Source organism: Heloderma suspectum, chromosome 4, assembly GCF_057233095.1.
Source record: "Heloderma suspectum isolate Gila_16-S chromosome 4, 16-S_ref, whole genome shotgun sequence".
NCBI lineage: Eukaryota > Metazoa > Chordata > Lepidosauria > Squamata > Helodermatidae > Heloderma > Heloderma suspectum.
Window position 1 is genome coordinate 231998029 of NC_139461.1, and position 25873 is coordinate 232023901.

At 41.2% G+C, this 25873-nt stretch overlaps 1 protein-coding gene across 4 annotated transcripts; it reads left to right on the plus strand.

The window, feature by feature from the left end:
- Nucleotides 1–1230: 1230 nt before the first annotated feature.
- EFCAB14 (EF-hand calcium binding domain 14) lies at nucleotides 1231–25873 on the plus strand. Of its 4 annotated transcripts, XM_084852595.1 has the most exons (12): nucleotides 1231–1699; nucleotides 4487–4635; nucleotides 9504–9649; nucleotides 13618–13716; nucleotides 15285–15395; nucleotides 16137–16238; nucleotides 17396–17587; nucleotides 18733–18813; nucleotides 21896–22004; nucleotides 23317–23445; nucleotides 25044–25086; nucleotides 25615–25873. In XM_084852595.1, exons 1-11 carry the CDS (start codon nucleotides 1467–1469, stop codon nucleotides 25070–25072), a joined length of 1380 nt encoding a protein of 459 aa, XP_084708721.1. In that variant the 5' UTR covers nucleotides 1231–1466; the 3' UTR covers nucleotides 25073–25086; nucleotides 25615–25873. The 4 variants fall into 4 exon arrangements, with proteins under 4 accessions (XP_084708721.1, XP_084708719.1, XP_084708722.1 ...); XM_084852593.1 differs by lacking the exon at nucleotides 25044–25086; XM_084852596.1 differs by lacking the exon at nucleotides 18733–18813.

The following is a 25873-nucleotide window of genomic DNA, read 5'->3' on the forward strand; positions in this document are numbered from 1 at the left end:
TGGACTATTGGCCTTAATGGGTATCCGAACATGGTTTCTGTGGATGTTGTGTGGCTTATTGCACAAAGAAGGCTGAGCGAAGGAAGATAGATGCTTCTGAACTGTGGTGTTGGAGGAAAATTCTGAGAGTGCCTTGGACTGCAAGAAGATGAAACCAGTCCATCCTCCAGGAAAGAAAGCCAGACTGCTTACTTGAGGGAAGGATATTAAAGGCAAAACTGAAGTACTTTGGCCGCATAATGAGAAGACAGGATACCCTGGAGAAGATACTGATGCTGGGGAAAGTGGAAGGCAAAAGGAAGAGGGGCCGACCAAGGGCCAGATGGATGGAGGATATTCTGGAGGCGACGGACTCGACCTTGGGGGAGCTGGGGGTGGCGACGGCCGACAGGAAGCTCTGGCGTGGACTGGTCCATGAGGTCACGAAGAGTCGGACACGACTGAACGACTGAACAACAACGTGGAGTTATGTGTGACTGGGGAGTCTGGTTGATTTCGCTCATTTGGAAGTGTCCGTTCTGGCCATTCCGTTCTGCTCCTGATGTGTTCTGGGCTTGATGGAGTTAATAATAACACACTATTGTAAGGGGTTTAGCCGTAAAATATCGTTCTCAAGCGTTTCTAACACATGCCATTATTTTTGGCATGCTTTTTTAATATAAAATGGCGGTTCCGGCCCATTCCGTTCCAAGGCCTCAGTACCTCCGATGGCGAGGTAGTCCGCCAGCGAGCTAATTTAGGCTCAGTGTAGCTCAGTCTTGATTTGTTCACAGCCGTTCCAGGGTTTGCTCAATCCGTAGGGACAGAAACGGTTTAGAGTCACATTATCTCGGTCTTCATTGGCACTTTCGGTCTAGTTGAGCTGGTTTTGCACTCTAACTTCCAATTCAAAATAGATGTAACGACGAGTTTCTAATGATGAATCTCACTGGCTTGCTTTGTTTTCTTTACCGGGAGTTAGGGATGCGGAACGCTCTATTTTATTCTATTTCTCTGACTGGAATACTGGCCCTTTAACTACGTCCTCGCTGCGGACTGGAATGGTCGGGTCCCCTGACGCACCAGCCCCTGGCTATCCAGTGAGAAAGGCTATGAATCTATGAATGAGAGCGGAGTGTTCTCTTATCCAGTAGGAGCGGTTCATACTCTTAGGCGTAAACGCAAGAGCAAAGCCGCCCAACCAGCTGCCTTAGCGCTGCCAGCCAATGACAGCGGCCCATATTGACTGGCGGATGCTGAGGGGCAGGAGGAAGCGATGTTCCCTCGGCTGCCATGGCGGGAGCAGCGTCCGGTAGGAAGCAGCTCCAGCGGCGTCTGAGAGTTCCGCGCCGACGCCGCTGAGACTCCACGGCAGACGGCGAAGCCCCGAGTCGCTGAAGCTGGCGAGCCGGGGGCCGGAGTTAGGAGCCCCTCCCGGGTTGCGCAGCTCGGCTGCCCCGAGCCTTGCCCCGGCCCAGCAGAAGAGGATGAAGAAGCGCAAGGAGCTCAACGCACTCATCGGACTGGGCGGCGGGAACGGCGACCGGGGAAGTGGGAGCGGCGGAGGCGGCGGGCGCAAGAAGAGGCACCCGAGGAAAGGCTCCGCCTCGGGCCACCGGCTCCTCCGCACCGAGTCCGCCGAGAGTAGCAGCAGCACCTCTTCAGACCCGGATTATGGGGACGGCTTCGGGCTTCCGATCACCCGCTCCCGCTTTTCTAAGTGAGGCCCGGGGAAGAGGGGAGGGGGAGCTGGGGGTTCGGGGTGGGGTGGGGATGGGTGGGGAAGGGGCTCTGAGCGTGGTCCATGGGGTGACGCGGAGGCTGGTAGGCTGAGAGCGACAGGATCTGTAGAGCGGAGGCTGGTAGGGCCCTGGGTGCACAGTTCGTTTTAATACGATGTTTTAGGAGTGGGGCTGGAAGTTTGTTCCAAGCGGGAGTTGGAACCCCAGGTTGGATGTCCCTTAGGGGGATATAAAGGGATGAATCCGAATTGTATGCGGAATGGCTTATATAAGACTATGGGTTTAGAAGAGACTAAAGGAATGGATGCTGGGAGGAAAGTGGGGTTTGGGGTGGATGTGAGATTGATACGGCCAGGGCAGGTTTGAGGATTTAAATAAATTTAGTGACTGGGGATGGAAATGGAAAACTCAAAGCATGTGGGTGCTAGAGTTGAGTTGACAGTGCTGAGAAATGGGTCCGGATTTGTAATGCAAATGTGGGGTTTTGTTCTGGGAAGGTCAGTCTTCTCTGCCAGATGAATAAATTGGGTGTGTTTCTGGTATAACTTGTCCTGCTGTTGCTCTTGCACTAAGCTTAAGTATGCAAGTGCAGGTGTTGATGCCATTCTTTCTAGCTGGATATTGTCATTTGGTAGGGACCGATGCTAAACTTAATCTTTGGAATATAACTTCTTGTGCAGGTGCATGTAACTGTGCATATGTCTTATTCTGGTTTTAATTGGCATTTATACCTGCATAGCTGGTTAATTCTTTTCCTGTGTTCTTTTGTATACTTTCTGTTTAATGGCATGTCAAATTGCCATTAACATGCCTTAAAGGCAGTTTGTTGTGAAACCTAACTCCCTAAATTCTGGTCATGCTAGTTTCTAGAAGTAGGAATACCTGATGAGATTGGTTCCTAAATTTAGTTTTGTAAGTATGAGTAATTATGGAATAAGGTTTTTCCCTTCCATTTTTGTAAAAAAACAAAGAACACAGACCTAATAACTGGGAAGTGGGGGGAAGAGACATTTTTCCATGCTTAAAAACCAAAATAGTTCGAATATTTCAAGCATAATTGGTTTTATGTACATATCCCTGTTGTGAATTGTTGATATTAACAAAGAGCTAAGACTGTAATATGACATATAATTAGTAGATAAGCCATGGAAGTCATCTAAATAAGATGTTGCTGTCCTGGCATTAGACACATCATGCCATTGATGGATGCAAATTTATAGTATTGATGTTCCTAGGCTGATTTCTAGTTGGCAGTGAATCAAAGGCGTTTAGATATAACATTAGCAATGCTGTTTTTCTTTGAAGCAAGTCTTTGAAATATTTAATGTTGGGTAGCATTGAAGGTGAGTTATAGACCATACCAAGTTCTTCCATGTTGGCCAGTCAACCCTCTTAGATCTGGGGAGACAACATTTGAAGATGTTTTATTTGGATCAAGGGTCGATGGACTAAGGGTTAAGATCTAGTAGTGCATTACTGTTGTCTATTAATCAAAGGTATAGAAATGAATTCAGAACTGGAAAGTTAAATCTTCCCTGGGTTGAATGGATGTTACTTGTTAAACAAATGAGCTAGCCAGAATTTTATTATTGCAAATGCTACTGACCGAAATCACTCCATAAACACTTAAAACCTTGAAGAAATTATTCCTTAATTTTACATGGGATATGAAAAGAACTGGGACCGTTTAAAAAAAGTTAGCAAGAGCATAAACCGTAGAGAATTGGGTGTCCTAAATTTGAAATGCTTTGAAAAGAATAAATGGCTTAATGTAGAAATATATCATAGAATAGTAGAGTTGGAAGGGGCCTACAAGGCCATCGAGTCCAACCCCAACAAGGCCATCGAGTCCAATTGAATAATTTCAATATTTCCTCTTGTCGTCTTAGAGAGCTTGAATTCTAATGCAAAATACACATTCTTCCATGAGAAACACTGGAATAAGATGGATCTTGCACCTATAATGCCCAATCCAGCATTGAGAACTCTGAATGCAACCCTGAGTGCGGGATATCATGATTCAGTGCTTTGCTATAAACATACTCTCTTCCCTTCTTCTGCAAACACATTGCCCTTCTGGGATCAAGGCGATAATCCCTATATTATCAGGCAGTGATCTTCTCAATGTTGTTTGAGATGCTCGAGGAAGTATTTCATAGCTGCTGTTTTTTTAAAAAATTCAGTAATTAGTATTTCAGTAAAAATTCTGAATGTTAGATGCTGAATAATTAATAGAATTCCTGCAGTTAAGGATTAATAATAGAAACCTGTGGTAGTGTAAAGTTGTTAAACGCCTTTTTAGAAAATGACATAATAAAGTAAAAATTACTTTTCTGAGAAATATTTTGTTGACAGTTGGAAAGCTAAAAATGATGTTGCCAACATGGTTGAGTTTTTGTTACCTGTTCATGGTGGTTTAACATGTAATAAGATGGTCAATGTGTTTTTGATGAACATTATTTTTAAAAACTACTTGAGGTATTTTCACTTGTTTACATGATTTGATTATTGCATTTTTTGGTAGTCCCAAGTGTTTAAAGGATTTAGGTTAATACTAATGGTTGAATACATACAGTGACATGTATTTTATTTGTTTAGCCGTTGTGCATTAAGTACAGTTGTGAAATATTTCCAAGATTCATTTTGCAAATGCATGTGTTACGGCAAGAGCATAATATATTGCATTCAGTATTTAAGTGCCAGTTTAGTGTGATACTTAAGATGTAACTCGGCAAAAAGAGAATCATTTTTTTTTTTTAATTTAGGGGTGATTACCTGCGATGCTGCAAGCTTTGCTACCCATTATGTGCTTTTGTCATTCTGGCTGCTTGTGTGGTAGCGTGTGTTGGCTTGGTGTGGATGCAGGTTGCTCTCAAGGAAGACCTGGATGGATTAAAAGAAAGGTTTCGAACCAGTAAGTACTGATCTCAAGTATTTGCACTCTTTGTGAAGTATCCTATCCTGCCCCCATGCTAGCAAAATTGACCACTAGCACAACAGGAACTAGCAGTTCCTGAAAAAACTGGAAATAAGCAGCAACACTTATAGAAGGGAGCTCCACAGACCTGCCCCATCTGGAAATAAGTGTTTATGCTACTTTCTGTGTTGATTTGAAGAACTGCTAGTTCCTGTTGCGCTAGCGGTACATTCCACTAGCGAAACAGCTAGTGGAGACACTGTGGAAATATAGAATATATTTATAATGATTTAAAAATGGTATATACTGAAACTTGTCTTTAACTAGCATGAGCTGCAGTGCGAAGTCACAAGTTCATGACCTCTAATGTTTGGGATCTTATACATCTTTTGTAAGCAAGGAATACAGTTTTAGAAGAAAACATGATGACAAATGGTCATCTGTAGATGAGCTAAGGCTACAGTTATTTCACATCTAACTGATGTGTTCTCCTCTACTATAAACAAATAGCTTGAAATGCATGACCATAAGAAAAACAAGTCATTTTTAAAAGGAGGAAGCTTTTGGGATATATATGGGGTAATATGATTTCTGCAGGCATTAGTAAATGTTTTGAAGTTTTCCAAGCAGTCAGGAATATTTTGGAAAAAATCAGTTGCTAAAGTATCCTGAAAATTCCATTTGTGGACATCACTGTTGAACCAGTTCATGGTCATGTATGTATAATCAGTACTGCATATTTTAATTCTTTATCTCCCTCTCTCATTTGATGAACATGCAAAGATCCATGTTGGTTTGTTGACCTAATAACTGTAATTGAAGGACGGAATACAAACTTACATAATAAATTAGGGGCACAATCCTATGAAACGGCCTTGGTCGCCTTAGTGGATGATATGAGGAGGGCTTTGGATAGGGGTGAATGCTCCTTCCTCCCTGATCTCCCAACGGCTTTTGATACCATTGACCACGGTATCCTCCTGGACCACCTGGAGGGGTTGGGCATTGGAGACTCCATATTACAGTGGTTCCGGTTCTTCCTCTCCGGCAGGTACCGGAAGGTAGCACTGGGAGAGGAGGTTTCGGACCTGTGGCCACTCACTTATGGGGTGCCACAGGGTTCCATCCTCTCCCCAATGCTATTTAACATCTATGTGAAGCTGCTGGGGGCTATCATCAGGAGGCTTGGGGTGCGGTATCATCAATATGCGGATGACACGCAGCTCTACCTCTTGTTCAAATCTTCACCAAGGTTGGCCGTAGAGTCCCTGTCCAAATGTCTGGAGACGCTGAGTGGCTGGATGGGGAGGAATAAGCTGAACCCTGACAAGACCGAGATACTTTTGGTGGGAGACAAGAGGAACTTGGGGGATGTTGACCTGATGTTGAATGGGGTACGGCTTCCCTTGAAAGACCAGGTCCGCAGCCCGGGGGTCATTTTGGACTCCCAGCTGTCCATGGAGGCTCAGGTGTCAGCTGTGAGCTGGACAGCACTGTACCAACTCCATCTGATATGGCAGCTGCGCCCCTTCCTTCCCGACCATCTGCTCCCATCGGTAGTACATGCCCTGGTCTCCTCTCATCTAGACTACTGTAATGCGCTCTATGTGGGGTTACCCTTGAAGACGGTTCGGAAGCTGCAGCTGGTACAGAACGCAGCGGCTCGCCTGATTAAAGGCAGCTGCCGACGTGATCACATCGCTCCGGTGCTGAAGGAGTTGCACTAGTTAGCAGTTGTTTTCTGGGCCAAATTCAAGGTGTTGGTTTTGACCTTTAAAAGCCTATATGGTTCTGGCCCAGCCTATCTCAAGGAGCGCCTCCAGCAACACCAGACAGGCCACTCAACAAGATCAGCCTCGGATGGCCTTCTCTCTGTCCCATCAGCCAGGACAGCTAGGTTGGTGAGGACGAGGGAAAGGGCCTTTTCTGTGGTGGCCCCCACTGTGTGGAACTCCCTCCCTAGAGAACTCCGCCATGCCCCCTCTTTAATGAGCTTCCACTACACATTAAAAACGTAGTTGTTCAGGCAGGCATTTCTAAGGTATTTTTAGAAATACGATGTTTTAATGTGAAATTTTATTGTTTTAAACTGTTATATTGTTGTATATCGCCCGGAGTGGCCAGGTGACTGGCCAGATAGGTGATTAAGACATTTAATAAATTAATAAATAAAATGGGTTGTGCTCCCTTAGAAGGACATTTCTGAACTTCGAGGCTTCCAAGTATACAGTGTCCTGCTGTGCTGCTGCCAGCAGAATGGAAGGAGTGACGTTTGCCTCTTCATCCTCCTTTTTTCTTTTTCCTGTAGAAAGGCCTCTGAGCCTGTCTAGAGGAGATGTGCTGCCAAGGGCAGTGCTGGGGCTGGAGAGGCCATAGGATTTTTGTTATCCTGGCCTCTCCCCTCCCACCCACCGGAACACCCCCTTTTTGACTTCCATGAGGTCCTCCGACACTGCTTTTACAACCTCAGAAAGCAGGCACCGCAGGGAGGAAAGGATTGGATTTTAGAGTCCCCCTCCCAAAGTTGTAGCAGTGTCTATGGCTTTGGGGTGGGTGGGCGGGGGACGCACAAAATTTCCTACGGTTCCTGGAACCATAGGATTGCTTCCTAAATAAATTGTTACGTAGAAATTCCAAGGGAGGCTAAAGTGAGGGGAAATCCTTAGGAGGAACAGGCTTTCCTCAAAGGTTTTGAAACAAATTATGGCTATGAAAGATAGAAGCAAAGTCCCAATTCAGTTTTATAGTTAGGAAACTTGAGACAGGCTCAGATGTAACCAAGGTTTTCTTGGTGATCAACTGCAAAACACACTTCTGGCAACTTGTTTGCAATGTGTTATCAGCGATGGCATACATGTAAATATTGTTGGATTCAGAGTTTCCCTCTGTAAATGGAGGGAAACCTCCTTCCATTGGCAGAGGGGAACCTGTGTGAAGAACGGGTGGAATGGCAATCTTTACCAATGCCGCCTCCTCCCCTCTGCAGCCCCCAGTGCCACTTCACACATTGTTCTGGAGAGCCCCTCAGCTTCCAGAGCAGATTTTCAGGTGTTGCAGTAGCGAGGGGCAATCGTCAAATCACCTTTCCCCTTCTGCCCATAAGATCATCCTGTTTGTAGAGTTCCACTCTGTCCATCTTTGGATCCAATCCATTCTTGATCATAATCACAGTTATTATTTGCCTTTTTGATATCATGTACTTTATATTGTTTTATACTTGTGCCATCATTGGTCCTGATGCCTTGTTTTTAGAATTGAGGAAGACATATAGTGAAGCATTTGTGCTGCTGATTGCTGAACCAGCTCTCTCTAAGAGAGGATTTCACAGTTAATTGGTGTCATATACTTTGGGGGTGGGGAATCACTAAACCTGTGCACTAGTTGAAATAATGTTTTGTTTTGATTATGACACTTTCAGGTCACCTATCAGCTGTGATAGTAGAGCTTAATCTTCAGAGCACTATTCACTGTTCAAATAGATTACTTTAATGCCTGCTAATGAGCTGTCTTTACATGAAAAACTATTTCCTTCAATGTTAATCTGAGCTACTGCTGCATTCCTGGGCTATTTTTGTCAGTATTGGAGACAAGGAAGCCATGGAACTGAAAAGTGAATGTAATAAAATAGAAAAATGTAGAAATGCATTTAAAAGAGCTTTCATATACTTCAGGAGTTTTAAAAAATACCCATCTTATAAAGCTTGGCGGACATTTAGAATTCAAATTTATTTCATTATATACCATAAACATACTTTTAAAATAAAACTAAATTTCTAGTTCCTAAATGTCTGTTAAATGCAGAGCCAGTTATCTTAACGTAAACAATTGTGGGTTAGGAGAATGTAGGTTTAATGGCACTGCTACTGAGTCATGTGGTATGAAGAGTAAATATGAGAGACCACTGGGAAACGTATTTGAAACTTGGAGGGAAAATCTTACCATGTTTCTTGTACTCTTGATTGTGATAGCAGTTTTATTATACTTGGGGTATCTAATAGGGGCTGTGTGCACGCACCCAGCCCCATCAGTCCCCAGTCCATGCATGCAGGCCAGTCCAGGTGTGGCCACGATATAGTGCTTCCAGATGCAAGCCCCAACAAGAACAAAAACATTCATTTCTGGAAGGGGCACAATCTGCCCCTTCCAGAAACCAGCGTTCTTGTTTGTGTTGGGCTTGCCCTTAGAAGCGTTATATCGTGGCCATGCGCAGATCGGGGCTGGCCGTGTGTGTACAGGCCCCTGTTGGACACTACCCTTGATGTTTAGATTTTGTTCAGTAACATCCATTCTCACTGGAAATCTAGATGACTTGACTTGTTTGTTAGATATCCTTGAAAGTGGTGAATTTGCTATTTCCTTATTGTTTATGACATAGAACGGTATACATTTAATGTACATGTGCAATTAGCTTAGATATTCTTTATCTCCTTGTTTTATAACTCGGGCATATGACATAGTTGAAGTCATAAGGACATAACAATGATTGAGCAAAGATTAAATTCCACACAGATTACTAACGTCAACCTTAGTATCTTGTAGTCTGTTCAATAAAATAATTCTGATGATTATGAGGTCATTAGATTACTTGTATTTCCTTGAAATGAGTAAGCTGCGTATTTAATGCAGCTTATTCTGAATTGCTATCTGCAATTTTAAGACATTCTGTCATGTGAAACTTTATCTAATCTACTGCTAATTCCTAAATGCATAGTATGGAAATTCAGTTAAAGTCAGTGGAACTTTCATGTAATTCAGGTTCAAGTCATAAAAATAGTATAGATGCACCTGTGTGTGAAAGAGGTTCTACATGTGTTTCCAGATCTTAGTATTAGTAGATAACTGTTGCTTTTGTTTTTGTGTTGTAGTGGAGTCTAATCAAAAAATCTCATTCCAAGAAATCCCCAGATTGACTGAAGATCTGCTTAATAAACAAAAGGAATTGGAAAAGATAGAGAATGGAGATATGGGGTTAAACAAAATATGGGTAAACATCACTGAAATAAGCAAACAGGTAAAGCAAATGAGCATCTGTTCAAGGAATGTTGTACTAGAAACCACTTTAGATATGTACTGTAATAGTTCAGTCAGTTGCTATTAATATTAACAGCATGTATTCTGCTGAAGAACAGAAGACCCTAATTGGCATTTTACTAATTGGCATTTTAAGACCTAATACTAAAAGCACTGTGCAATTGCAGTTAACCATACTCTTAGTCCATGTGTCACATTCCAGTGAGTGCACCTGTCCCCACAGAATAGTCAGTATCTTTCTTTTCTTGATGCTTCCATCCCAGATTGGGCTTTCTGAAGGAAGAGTGCAAGGTGAAGCAATGCACTTGGCCCTATCTCCACACAAGCTTGATGCTTCCCCAGGGTTGTTTGTATTACTGTAGTCTAGGACTACAAGATGAGTAAATGGGATGTGGAAGTGCTTCCTTTCTCATCTATCTCTTTGTGCTTACATTAATATGTGGAACCTGTAGTACTCATTGATTCCAGATAAATGTCAACCTTTTCTACCAGAATGTGCTGAAAGAGGTTCTGCAATATCATTCCAGTGAATTGGGCTTGCAAATAACTAATTAAAACAATTCAGAAGATTGCCTTAATAGTCCTCCTGTATCCTTATCAAACCAGTTCATCTGGAGTAGGTAGCTGTAAAATTAGTATGACTGCCTTTCAGCAGCTTATGAAACTGGACATGTTTTCTGTGATAGCAAACTGGCAGGTTTTAGTGCTATTACATCAGACACCAGATGTAAGGACCTAATACTGCTTTCTTAAGTAACAACAGTGTATTCCTCCTAAAAATGTTATCTCAAGATGTGATTGCTGGCAGGTGTTTATTTTATTAAATGGTAACTAAGTAACTTGCATAAACAATAGGTTTGTCAACTGTTTTATTTTCATTGAGTCTGACATTTAAAAGAGCAATTGATTAGATGTAAATATTTGCTTATTGCAAATTTTCAGTGAAGGTGTTTTTTGAGGATATTGTACTGTGCTTTTAAGAACAAATTTCCAATTAACAAGCAAGCTACATTCTTGTAGAAGGGGTGGGCAATTTCAGAGGCTCAGGGGACCAATTTCAGCCCCCTGCCAAATTTTGGCTACAGCATCAAAACAGTCAGTGGCTTGCCATTGAATTTCAGAGGCAAAGCTCAGCAGTATTCTAAGAAGGCCAAATAAACCAAACCTTTAAAGCTAGATTTGCCCTTTTTAGGGCACTGTTGTGGTTTGCTGCCAAAATTCAGCAGCAAACCATCAATGGTTTTGCCACTGTCACAGAAGCATATTCAGTGGCAGCATGGGCTGCACATAAGGCAGGGGAGATGCATGTGGGTCTGCATGTTACCCCTGTGGTAGAAGGAAGTTCATCTTGAATATTTTTTCGTAATGACGAAATAAATAATATCAAGCAGAGGCCAAATGGCTTAAGCGTAGGCAAATTCAAATTGCATCTATAGTGTAGAATGCCTAGGTTTAAAAGACTGAAGCTTATGACCTATACCCACTTACCTGGGAGTAGACCCCATTGAACCCAATGTAACATATGTCTCAGTTACCATATATACTGAGTGTACTGTGCAGATGATGTTAGTCGGACACTATCAGTATCAGGTACCTGTGGTTCATATTGTTAAGAGAGCTATAGTAAGTTTTTCTGGCTTTGGTACAAATTGGAAGCAAAAGCCATTTTTAATTTATTTATTACATTTCTATACCTCCCAATAGCCGAAGTTCTCTGGGCAGCTCACAAAACAAAACTCCAAAACTATAGAATACAATAACATAATAAAACATAACATAAAAAGCTTAAGTTTAAAGCAGAGTAAAACCAGAGCAAGAGCCACAGCAGTACAAAGATCTAACAATGCACTAATTTTTAAAACTGAAGGACTAAAAAGCCTGGGAAAATGAAAAGGCCTTCTCCTGGCACTGAAAAGACTAAAACGTAGGCATCAGGCAAGCCTCTCTAGGGAGGGCATTCCACAACCAGGGTGAAACCACTGAGAAACCCATCCTTAGTAGCCACCTGCCTGACCTCATTCAGTGGGGTACCCAGAGAAAGGCCACTGAAATTACATTTTTGGCAAATTGAAGGATGGCTGCTAATCTGCTAGCCCGCATAGTGATATGCACATCAAAGAGGCTCCGCTCTGTTCTCAGCTTTTCTGTTAAATTGGCAGGAAATCCTCTTTGGTGCAGAAGAAACCGACTACATCTTGCATCCCTAACAAATTGCAGTTTAGGCAACTGTAATGACTTGTCTCTGAGGAAGCATGCCATTTGACCCTTAAATATCTACTGCAGCAAAGCTTTTCAATGGTGCTTGTAGTTCCCTTCTTGCTTGCTGAGGTCAGAAGGAAAGGTATCAGAAGTGAACATGTTAGGGTTGCCCACATTCTTAAGAAGTTCAGTGTCACTAAAAACAGCACATTGGGGAGGGGAGCGCACCTGTTGAATTTTCGCCTGTTTAATGCATTTCCATGGTTTGAAAATATTACCTTGTTTCCCCCATTTCCACAGTGATAGAGCTGTTAATGATCCTTAATTTAAAAGAGTTGGGAGGCTTCACTGGTAGCAATTGATTGATATAATCTGACTACTGATGCACCAGTAGACTGAGCAATTTACTGTCATAGCTGTATGATCAGTTGGTAAACATTTCACAAGGAAGAAACATACTTGGAACAGTCAGAGTAAGGATGCTTAACTGGTGTTTCTTCTAGAGTCTCTTCGCTATTACACTCAGGGCCAGAAATATTGGAACAAGGATAAGCAGAATTCTGCTCATGGTGAAGAGGAACCCTTTCACAACATCTAGCCAGGTCAAGAACGCTCTTGCGGAGGTAGGCATGTCATTGTCAATATCTACAGTCAAGAGACGGCTTTATGAATGTAAATACAGAGGCTTCACAACAAGGTGCAAACCACTGGTAACACTCAAGAACCGAAAGGCCAGATTAGCCTTTGCCAGCAAACACCTAAAAAAGCCTGCCCAGTTCTGGAATAAGATTCTTTGGACTGATGAAACCAAGACTAACTTGTGCCAGAATGATGGGAAGAGAAAAGTATGGAGAAGGAAAGGAACAGCTCATGATCCAAAGCATACCACCTCACCTGTCAAACATGGTAGAGGCAGTGTTATGGCATGGGCATGTATGGCTGCCAATGGAACCGGGTCACTGGTGTGTACTGATGACCTGGCTGCTGATAAAAGCAGCAGGATGAATTCTGAAGTGTATAGGGCTATACTTTCTCCTCAGATTCAGCCGAATGCTGCCAAACTGATAGGACGCCGCTTCATATTGCAGATGGATAATGACCCAAAACATACAGCAAAGGCTATCCAAGAGTTTCTCCAGGCAAAGAAGTGGGATGTTTTTCAATGGCCAAGTCAGTCACCTGATCTCAACCCAATAGGCATGCTTTTCACTTACTGAAGACAAGACTGAAGGCAAGAAAGACCCACAAGCAAGCAGCAGCTGAGGGCAGCTGCAGTAAAGGCCTGGCAAAGCATCTTGAGGGAGGAAACTCAGCATTTGGTCATGTCCATGGGTTCCAGGCTTCAGGCAGTCATTGACAGCAAAGGATTTTCATCCAGGTATTAAAGGCGATCCTTAAATTTGAAATGATGTTGGTTTGTTCCATTTCTTATGAGCCAACAACAATGGGTGTGTGTGTATGCCAGTCGCTGTCCTTCCTGAATGGTTAGTGCCACACTTTTGTCAAACCCCTTGAATTACAGCTGGAAGTCCTGACTTTGCTCCCATCTGGGTGTGTTTCCTTTCAACTTCAATGTGGTGATGTACAGAGGCCAACTGCCAAAACAGTTATCCTTGTTCCAGTATTTCTGGCCCTGACTGTAGATGCTGTCTCATATATGTTTAAATTAGTTATCTGAAATCTCTGCTGAGAGAGAGAATAAAATAAGTCATCTTTCCGTTAACACACTTGTTTCCTTTGTGTTTTCAGATATCTTTGTTGATGTTGGCGGTAAATCATCTCAAAGCAAACATTAAATCTGCTTCTGATTTGATTAATCTTCCTGTTACAGTAGAAGAGCTTCAGAAAGTATGTACTACGTTTAGCATCTTTTATTCATGTACAGTTATAATTTTGTGTGCTATATGTTACTGAAGTGATTCATTTATTTTATTTAAAGCATTTTTACCCTTCTCTTCAGCCTTATTCCAAAACATACTGAGAAATTTATAAGTATGTAATTGCTAAAACTTGAAATCCTGGGCAGTATCCAGTGGGGCCACACCACCACAATTGTTTCATTGCGCTTGCAGGAGCGGCCGCTTGTGCAACAGCACTTTCTTGCTTCTAAAAATAACCCTAGAAATGAATGATAACACTTCTTTCTGGATTGGGGCAGGTCAACGGAGCTCCATTCTTTGAGCTCCGCTGACCTGTCCCAATCCAGAAACAAATGTTTCCGCCCATTTCTGGTGTTATTTTTAGAAGCACAAAAGCTGCTTTGCCCAACCAGTTGCTCCTGTGACGACACAGGCAGAATAGGATAGCACTCCCTGTTTTCCATTTAATAGGAATAGACCTTGAAAAATGTTTCCTTCCACCAGTGGCATAAATCACTTGTGGGATGTATGTAGGTTGAGGTCAGTAGTTCTGGGGTCAATCACATTTCACAGTGTCGGAATTTGGTAGCTAAAGTACACATGTTTGATGTATTTGATATCATTCTCCCCCTCATTACATGAGGTTACATGGCAGTGGAAGTAGGACTACAACCAAGGTGGCATTATGCTGGTCTGCTTGGAAACCAGCTTTTCATTCTGCTTGCAGTACACAAGTATGGAGAAGCCCTGTTTCTAGGAGTTTAGTAGTTCTATTTTTATTCCTTAAAATGTTATCTGAAATGTTTCTAGGAAGGTCGTCTCAGTATATTTTGCTTTCTCAGTTAAAAAGCCTTTCATGCTATTTTCTTTGGGTAAAATTGCTGTAAACATCTACAGCCCGTAACTTGCTCTTCTTGGAACTGTATTTTTAATGGTATTGAAGGAAATGGAGCAAAATCAGATGAGGAGGGCTTATAATCCAGTCTACAAAGTGTCTACCTATTTTCCTAGTTGAGTTGATGTCATTGGGAAGTTTGCATCACTAAAAGCTACTTCTTATGTGGCCATCAGGATGTCTCTTGCATGTAGGAAATCTGTTTAACTCAGCACATCTCCTCTTGCATGTAGAATGAAGATATAATTGGCTGTGGTTTCCCAACTTAGTTGTGTGGCAAAATAATTCACGTGTAGGCTTGTTATATGATTGTGGGTGTGTAGCGTATGTGCTGTTTGCTTACACTAAAGTGATATCTTTGTAGGAAAAATGCCACTTGAAGCAGTCCTGGGTGACTTGTGGATCTCGTATTCTGCAGATCTGACTGTCTTTGTATTCATCAACTCTCATGGGTGCCTAGCACTGGTTAACAGCACATCTGATAAAATAGACTATTGCCTACAGAAGCCCTTGCCACAATAAATTTAAGATGCCACAGTGCTAGTTAGTGTTTCACTACAGCAAAATAGCTACTCTTTGGAATAAACACAATTGACTGTCAAGTTTTTAATTTACCAATGTGTGTACAATACTACAAGATTATTATCAATTATTTTTTCCAGAGTGTTGCTACTATAGGTAGCACTGTAACCAGTGTTCACCATGATGTTGAGACTATGCAGACAGCAATTGAAGAACATAAGAAAACTATAGAAACACTCCAAAGTGAGATGGTAAGGATGCATACAGATTTGACAGTAGTGCATTGTTTGGGAAGTCCAAGCAGCATGAATTGCACATTTGCTGTACAATATGAAAATAAGAATGGCCTGATTTTCAGTCCTTTCAATTTTATTTATTTACTTCATTTCTATACCACCCAATAGTTGAAGCTCTCTGAGCGGTTCACAAAAATGAATGGAGCGTTTAAATGGAGAGTTTTATGAAAATTGATATTTTGTAGTTTATTTTTAAACTGGAAACTGTTCAGAACTCTTTAATATTTGTCAAACATTGCCATGTCTGGGAAAGCATTCTTAGACACTATTACCAAATGTATAGATATCAGTCATGGGGGTGGGGGGTGGAGAATTATTAATCTTAACATCCAGTTTTTAGGCAATTGTATGTCCAGACATTTGGGAGTTTTCTGATCTGCTTTCTCTTTCATATGCTCCCTTTGTTATGTACAAGGAAGCTTTTAATGCTAGTACTAAAATCAAACAAGGCAAGGAGATTTCACCTTCATTGTAACAAGCATGTAAGTGCATGCTGAAGGAGCACCACATGTTTCCGGTGTTTCATGGCAGCGCTTTCTTCTGAGCTACCGCTCCATTCTTGTGCTTTAACTTATTTGAGGCATTTAAATAACCTGACATGAAGAATCAAAGTGCTTGTGTATCTCAAATTCTGTTTGACTGTAATTATCTTCCTAGTTTTAATATTTTATGAATTCTTAATTTGTAACTGGTCAGAGTGAACACGTAGAAGATGTTAGTGGAAAGCAACCACCTTCCTTTTCCTCCTCTCCTATTCCTCAAAGCAGTGAGAAGAATCTGATGGATAGTTGTAAACAGGTGCGTCTTGTTTGCTTGTGAGAGGCTTCGCATATCAGTATTTCAGTATACATCTGAACTAAGAATGCTTTACAGTCTTGTCCTTCTTAGTTAATGAAGCATAAATGCAGAAGATTTTTGTAGTGTCCTGCTTCGTAATTTAGCTTCAGGCTAAATACTGCTTTTAATGTGTTCAACCTGTAGTATCAGAGTAGATGCAGCAATAAGGGAAGGAGAGTCAGGAATCATTTTGAAATTTAAATAAGGAAACATGCCATTTCTTGAAATAAGTCTTTTATATTAAAACAGCCAAGTACATGGCAGTTCTTGAAATAGTTCTCCTGACTTCTTAGCTAACCACTCCACCTGGTTGAGTAAATTCATTAAAGGGTAGTAAGTGGCCACACACCCTTGTCAAACTGCCTTCTGACACATAGATACATGCAATTTATTTATTAAATGTATACGCCATACTTCAGAAAAGTATTTTCCCAGGGCAGCACAGAAGTAGCAATCCAATCCAGAAAAATATAATGGCATTCAAACCACCTAATAATTTCCTAGCCTTGGAATTTTTCTGAAAGTGGCTTGTGCTGAAAGAGCTGTGTATGTGATTTGCCTGTGATTATCACCCATCTACTTTTGAAAGAATGGTCCAGTTTGCTCTTCGTAACAACCCATGGCTAACAATCAGTTGTTGAGAAGATGACCGGGAATGTGAGTGCTGGTCCCGCTGCCCACCTGTTCTCACTGTGATAAACAACCCAGGGATGCTTTGTTCCTGGGTTGTTTATCATGACATCCGAACCTGGAGCTCAGAGTTGTTGGCAGATGAATAACCCAGAGTTTGAACCCATGGGTTGTTAAAACGCGCAAACTGGATTAGTGTAATTGTTGAAACCTCACTTTCAGGTATCAAAGTAGTTAACATGAGCCTTCTTTAAGAAGTCAGGTAATTCTAAGTATTACTGAGGTTGCAGTTTCATGACACATGGCAGTATGTTGTATTGAATTCAGAGGGACTGAACTCTGAATACAACCATCAAGGTAGTGAAATGTACGTAGAATAATAAAAACATAAAGATAGTTGCACTAAGTGTCTGTGCTAATTCTTAGTTATTACTGTTTCACTCTTCCATAGTCGAGTAATATAATTAAGTTGTTTGTGTGTTAAACAGGATAACCAGTATCTGCATACCTCTATAGAAGAGGTAAACTCTACCCTAATGTTGTACCAGAAACTGAATGATTTAAAACTTTTCAGTATGGATTCCACAGTCAGCAATCTAAGCTGGAGAGTTACTTCATTAGAAAATCATATGATGGTTGTGAATAAACTGGAAAAGAGGGAGAACCTGACCCTCGGTGTGGTAAGTATTCAGCAACTGTGCGTGTTTTAGAAATGAATCTTTGCAAAGCATATCTGGTGCATTTTAGATAGTGGGTGAACTGACATAAAGAAAAGTCACAGTTTCAAAAAGATGGCCAAGCTGAATCTGTTGTGGTGTGTAAAATTCTATACAGTAAAAATATATAATGAAAGAGGCCATTCTCTTGTTACCTGAGTTATTCTATCACAACCTTTGCATTCAATTAATGAACTTCTACAACAATTCGATCTGTCACTGGATATATTGTTGCTTCAGTGATATTTCCTATTTCACCGTGGTTCTCATCCATCTTGGATTTTTCATTGGCTAGTACAGTTTTTGTGGACTGTGATAACTTGTTTGCCCACTAGGCATAAGGATAATTTTTTTCTAAAAAAAAATTAAACTGTGGAGAAATTTAATGGAGAGCTTGTCTTTGGAGAAGAGCAGAGAAACAGGACATGTCTTGAGCATGCTAGTTTACCATATCCTCTAAATATTTAGAGCATTAGAAATCTCAACTAACGAAGTTGGATATAATTTTGCCTATATGAATAACTGAATATCTACTATGTAACCCATGTGTATCGCACAATTCTTCTGTTCGGTTCCCAGGAGGTATCCCATCTATGCACTGACCACAACTTCAGCAAGGCTGCTGCATCATCAACAGTTCACATTTCCACTTATCACTCTTACCTTGGAGAGTGGTTCATTGCTCTCTTACATAGGTGATGAGCTTTCCTTCGTCGCTTGAAGATCAGGAGAGGTGGGGATAGCTAAGAGAATGTATTGCTTCAAGGAGGCAACACAAAGAGGCTTTGTAAATTTAAAGTATTGGTTCTCTTTATTTCAATAGCTCATGTGCCACAAGTAACTAAGATGGCATATGTAGTAGGCAGGCTAGTAAAAGCTCTTGTCTTATTGGCAAGATTGAATCATTGGCATCAACATAATAAAGACTTGGATCCTGAGACTAAAGCATACTGGATCCCCACAACTTTCTGGTGGTGCATATAACTGCATGTTAATGTCTATGTGATCAGTCTTAATAGGGTTTCTCTCAGATGTGTGTTACCTTTGAAACAGCAAACAATATTTCAGAAACCACGAACGTGCACTGCACTCTGTTCTGTCTCTTGCAGGTGGGTAACTTAACTACCTCAGCAAATGTAGAAAACAAACAAAGGAATGAAACTACTACTGAAAAAGTACAAAATATGGAGGTAATTCTAGGGAAACCAGAATTGGTGTTTTTAAAAAACAAACACCCTTGAAAAGTTCTACAATGTTTTGGTCACTATGCTGACTGCTCTCCATTTTTTTAATGTGCTTTTCCTAATTTACCCTCAAAGGATAGGGGCCAAGATAACAAACTCATCTGGGGAGATACACAGAACAGTTGGATTCACATTTCTATAGAATATAATCTATATGCAACTTTTCAGAATAGCTGCATGTACTGGAAATCCCACAAGCTTGCCCGTGGAAGCAAGTTACATGGGGCGCTCTAGAGAGAAATTCCTAGCTAATGATAAGGATTTGTTAAGGGTATCCTTAGGACAATGTATATAAATTGATAATAAAAGGCAATGACAGTTTAAAATGTTCCTACTAAGTACTACCTGAATGGAGTTGGTTGGAGTAGAAAGTACCTTTTCACAGTTCTCTATCAGTGTAGCAAATGCTACATTAAAAAACTGCTCCTATTTGAATATGCTCATGTTTACAAGTTATTATAGAGGCATTTAATAGGCAAGTAATAACTGTTTTGTTTTACGCCTACTTGTCTGTTGTAGGAAAAAGTATTCTATAATCTTTAAGGCTAATAGATAAGTGGTGTTCTTAATTGGTAGATATGATCTGCCAATTCTTGAGATGACTCCAGTCCATGAAAACTTATGCTACAGTGAATCTGACTGTGTTTTGTATTACTAATATCCTTTGCACTATATAGCATTTAATCAGTGAAGGAGGTGGTACCAGGGTCTTAATAAAGCAGTACAGAGCAGCATAGGCCTCTCGTTAGCTATTGATTAAAACTAATAAATGTCTTTCAGTATGAAAGGAAGGTGTGTGTATATAAGGATGAATTGTATGTTGCAGTGATCTTATAAAAGACACATTTTACATGTCTGTGTCTATGTGCGCACGCACACACCCTTCACCGGATCCCCGTCAGCAAAGACTAAGTTACCCCATCTCAGTGGATACTGGATAGGTTTTGCTTTTGCACAGCAGTATGCCTAAGGTTACCGCTTCATTTTTTTTCCATAGGAGTGAAATGCCACTCCTCACTTACATGAGAGAAAATTAAGAAGAACCTTGGAGTCTCAATTGTAGCAGGTGCTAACCCTGCTCCAATGGTGACCCAAGCAACTTAGGAATCAAGCCTGCCCTGATCTGTATAGTCTTGCCCCTTCATCCACCTTGGGTTCTGGTGGGCACACTTAAAGTATGATGCAATGACTTCTCTCTCTGCCTTTGGGAAATTAAAGCATTTTTGCATTTCCAGCATCAGTTAAGCCTCTCATAATTTTTAATATTGAGACAAGTCAAAATAGATGATTGATATGGAAGGCATGCTAAATAAAGTTGGTTGAATTGAGCCCGGATGATACTGTCTAGGCTTGAAAGTCTCTGTGCTGTGATTAATGTTTTTATTAATACATTAAACATACTATAAAACATCAAATTTATGGTAAGACATTTAAAACATCACTTCAGCTTGCATCTGATTTTATACATCTTAGACACAATCTATTATAACTGTAATATCTTGAAGAAAAAGCCCTGGAGGGAGCAATCCTATGGCTGCTAGTCAGCGGCTAGATGGCCATAGGATATCTGGTTTTCCAGGAACTGACCTTCCCCCTGGCGGCGCAGAACAGCCCCATGCTCCACTCTCACAAGAGGAGTGCAGAGCAGCCAAAACAGGGCATTCCGGGGCGGGGAGGACAGACATGCCAGTACGACACATCCTTCTCCCGCAGCTAGACGGATGAAATCGGCTGTCTAGCCACAAATGCAGGGCAGGAGAAGTGTGGAGGGAAGGATCCCCTCTGTGCTTCTACTGCCCTGCATGGGATAGGCAGTCGCCTCCGAGTTCGGAGGCGGGCGCCTATCTGCCTAGGATTGTACCCTAAAGGAGGGACGTTTACAAACCAAAATGTCCTTGAAAGATTTCTTTAAACATGTCAGCTTTCCATACCTGAGGAAAATATTTTTTCTCATGATGCAGAAATACTGCAGTTCATACGTTGCCTTCCAAAGTACCCTCAGGTAATATTGGGAATTAAAGCAGGTTTTAACCATAAGTGTAATCCAGTTAATCCCCCAATCTGTATATTAATAGGAAAACACTTGTTTGGAGAGACTAGGAAAACACTAGAATTTGTTAACAGAACCTGTGAAGAAAGAAAATATACTCTAGTCTTGAGGAATGTAGGAAAATACCTTGCAACAAAATCAAATAGGCATTTATATGCAGTTATACCACTTATGGACTGATAAACTTAGCTCAGAGACATGTGTAATACCAAAAGTACTGCAGGTAATAGCTTTCATGCAGTCTATTCAACACTTAAACCAAAGTAGAACTCTGTGTGTAGGTACCTGAAACAAAAGTATCTTCTCAAAGGAAATCTTAAGTTGTAGTGGATTTTGACGCTTCTTCGGTTTTCTGGTGAGATCTCCTTTATGTATAGTTAATCTATACAGTAGATTAGTGTATAGTATCCACTATAACCGGCCAAACTCCTAGTAATCACAGTATTCCTGTAGGACAAGAAACATTAAATGAGTAATATCTGGGAGATAAGATGAGCCTATCTAGTTTGAGTTTGGGTTTTTGAAATTTAGGGCGCAATCCTATCAAGATAGGCGGCCGCCTCCAAACTCGGAGTTGACCGCCTATCCAAAGCAGGGCAGGAGAAGCATGGAGGGGATCCTGCCCTCCTTCTGCCCTGCTTTTTCGACGTGTTGTGCAGGCAGCTACGCTGTCCCCGCCCCAGAACACCCATGCCCCTTTCCGTCCGCTCCACACTCCTCTTGTGAGTGCAGAGGACAGGGCTGTTCCGTGCTGCTTCCAGGGCTGCACAGAAGTGCAGGGAGGTCAGTTCTTCAGGAACCGACCTTGGAGTTCAGGTTCTGAGGTCGGTTCCCAGAAAACACCATATCCTATGGCCGTCTAGCCACTGTCTAGCGGCCATAGGATTGCTCCCTTAGTATCTTAAGTGTTTATCACTGCAACTTAGAGTGAAAGAAGTAGAGCTTCTTTAGTGACTTTTGTCTGTTGGTGTTGTACAGAAAACAGAAAATGGAGAGTCTCAGGTATCCAAACTAAGAGAGAAACTACAACTGATCAATGCTCTGTCAGGCAAGCCAGAAAGTGACCGATCTGAAGCACCGAAGAAAGGTGAGTATTCCATAAAACTGTAGTTTCACTTGCTATACTAGATTACTGTGGGCAGTATCTTAACACTGTCACTCCGCTTATGCAGTTGATGTAGCGCTAGCGTAAGGGACCTCTAGTGCTATGCCAATAGTGTAAGTTGGCATGATGGGTTTTCTGGAGAAACCTGTTGTACCAGCTCACACGATTGGTGTTGTACTAGAGGTTTCTTACGCTAGCACTACATCAATTGTGTAACTGGAGCAACAGCATTGGATACTGCCCTGTGATACTTTCACTTTTGCTACATTACTTTTTAGCTATTAACTTAAACACTGAATTGTTTGCACTATAATTACCCTTTTTTGGCAAATGTGCTGCCAGAAGGCATGAGAACATGTTTGGCAGCTGGCTTTAGTTTAGAGGTTCTGACCTAAGCCTTTTAGGGTTCATCCTTCATGGAGAGACGTAACAGTCAAGGAGCCTGCAAACGTAAGTGCATACCCAAGAAGGACAAGACTTTATTATTAGAGATATATTCTTAACAGAAGCAATTTGAACTTGTAAAAATCAGTTCCAAATTGTTTATATTGTAACATGGGGCCATTTGTCAATATTCATTTGAACAGCTTTGAATGTTCAAATAAGCCAGCTATCACCCTCCGGATGCTTTGGATTTCAACTTCCATTGGCCCCAGCCAGCATGGCCAGTGGTCAGGAATCCTGGAAGGTGTATTCCAAACATCTGCAGGGTACCAGGTTGGGGACAGCTGGCTTATTTGAATGTCAAAGCTGTTCAAATGAAAATTGTTGATATTCCAACACTGGGCCATTTGTTAATTTGGAGCTGATTTTTACATTTTTATCTGATGGAAAAAACAATTGGTAGCTTTGGTCTCTTTTAAGCCACCAACAAATTGTCAGTTTAAATATATATTTTAATTTGAGGTTGTACTGTGGCATGGATACATGCATACTATATCGGTTAAGGAGGGATATGCACAAACTGTGCTTTTTCCTTTACACAAAAAGCAGCAAGTACAGAAAAATTAGGCCTTTACTTTCCCATATTCAAAAGGGGAAAGCCACAAAATTCTTCAAAGTTACTATATATGAAAGTGTTAAAACATTTTGTTGATGTTGTTCAGTCGTGTCCGACTAACATGCATGCACACAATTTTCCATTAATGAGATCTCTGGCTTGTTACTGTATTAAAAGTACCCTGTTCGGCTGTATACCATCTAAATGTAGTCCCCTTTCAAGCATACATTTTCCAGCCATTTTAATACTAACAATAGAGAAAGCTATAACTACTGTAAAATTATTTGATGGTAGGAAAACTCCAGAGCATCACATCGAAGCCTACAAAACTTCCAAGGCTTTCTTCAAGATCAGTTGGCAACGGTTTTGAGGGGAGTAGACACCCAAGAGGCTTGTCGTTACCTGGAATATCCAACATAGAAGGTAACTCCATTTGCTTTTGTTGGAAATGAATAAACTCTTTTTTCTAATATAATAGAAATAACAGTTCGCCCAATTAGGAACCTAACACAGTTGAGTTAATAAGTGTCAGCTGTTTATCTTTACAAACAAAAGTCCAGCAAATGAAGTTCGGAAGGACAAATTGACGATGGGAATGAACGCTTAAGTGCATGTGACACTTGTAGTTGTGCAGATGTTAAAAAAAACAAACAGTATAAATAGCAGCTGCTGCGTGGGGTTGGACCCAACAGAATTGGGACCGTCGAGAGATACATTTAATCCTCCTACACCATGGTCCTGACACACCCCCCCCCCAGCTACTATTTGTCATGGGAGGGATTCCATTCCATGACAAATAGTAGCTTTGGGAGGGATTCCATTCCATGACAAATAGTAGCTTTGGGAGGGATTCCATTCCATGACAAATAGTAGTTTTCAGATGGAGTGGAATTCTCATCTGAAAGGTGGCACAGGCAGAAAAAAAAATTAACCCCCCTGTGCCATTCTTGATCAGTACGTACACACACACCCAGCAGCTGCTATTTAGATTCGTGCCACTGCAAGTATTGTGTCTATCATCATATGTTGTCTGGTCCTAAGTGTTCAGAAGAAGGGGAACTAAGAATCTAAACATGGGTGAATCTTTGTAAAAGCAATAGAGAGTGGATATATTTGGCAAAATCACAGTTAACTGTGCATACTTTGAAGCAAACAATCAGTGGTCGCTGGTTCAGTTTGTTGGGATATGTTTTACTGACATTTAGCAATAAACATCCCCACATTTGTAATGCTGTTTTTGTTTGTTGAATGTCCACAGATTATTATTGCCTTTGGGGCAGTTCAAATGTTGAGAATGAGTATTGTGCCTCATTCTCACCCGTCCCCTCCGTCCCTTCTGTGCAGCATTGGCACTTAAATGATGGTTTGTTAAATCAGTTTCCTGTTGCATTTGAACTAGGAAATGGGTTTAATCGCTGCTTACTAACCTGGATATGAAACAGGATCTGTTTCTGGTTAGTAAGATAAAAGGAAACTACAGTTTCTAGTTCGGATGTAACAGGTGCGACTAAATCTGTCTGATACTGTATAGGGTGACCAGTTCCAATCAGACCTGGGATCTAAAAAGAATTGGAGTAATAAGGCTACACACAAGAGCTCTTCTACCTTTATATTGCTTTACTGATTGTACTAATAGCATATACAGAAGTTGCACTTCAAATCACAGATACTGGATATCATATATAAATGAAAATTGGTCCCTATCCAATCATATTCATCACTCACTACAGTGGTAGGCCAACCCTGCTCAGTGCAGCTTTGCTCCAGAGATTATGGGGGCTCCAGGTGTGCACCTCCTTGATGTTATGGTAACTCAGATCTGCCCTCTTCCCATGCCTACTTTTATGTTCATTAGTCCACAGTCACTGCATTACTTCACCAACTGTTTGGCCATTGGCTCATAGTTGCTGTATTATTTCACAAACATTTAGCCTTTGACTCACAAGCCAAGAGACTGTCTAATTGCTGAGGGTGCAGTGCTGTGGGGTGAGTTGATCACATGCCTACTTGTTCTTCCACAGGATGTTACAATGGCTATTTCGAGCTGTAGTTCTACAGGATGCTGTAAGTGCTGACACGGCAGTTGCTGATCTCACGCTATAAGGGCCTCTTCACCCAGTTTTCAGAAGTGCTTATGGCATGATTTCTGCGATCACTAATATGCCATAGCTCATGGCCCTTGCTGGAGCCCAACATCATTCATACTACAGGAACCCATTCACCTAAAATCTAACATGAACTATAGATATATAAATGCTGATACATTCATGATAACACATAAAATCAAATGTAATACACAAAATGCAATGCCTAGTCACACACAGGCAATTGTGGTTTAAACAAGCCACAATAGAAGTGTCAGTGCTGGCATATAAGGAAAGAGAGTTGGGAGTATGACAGTAATTCTACTCATAATATACCATAGTTTATTAAACAGATTATTATGTATGAACTGGCCCTTATCTACCCAAGTGTTTATTGCAGATCCTATAGTGTATGTTGTATGCCTGCTGTAACAAGCTGCTGTGGATGAAATGCTAAAAATCAGGAAGGATTTTTTTGTGTGCTTTCTGAAGCTGTTTTTTCTTGCAGATCTTCAGGATTTATTCAGGACTACCAACCATGGCACTGATGGCAAGCTATCATATGAAGACCTGCAAAATCTGGTTAGGTCTACAGTACATGATTCACAGAACTTTAAGGAATTTGATGCAGATGGGGATGAAATGTATTCCCTGCCAGAACTGAGAGTAGCTTTGGGTGTATAATACCTCTGCTTATAAAAACAGTATTGAAGGACTACAGTAGCTACTACAAAAAAAAACAAACAACCTGATAAGTGAAAGCTACA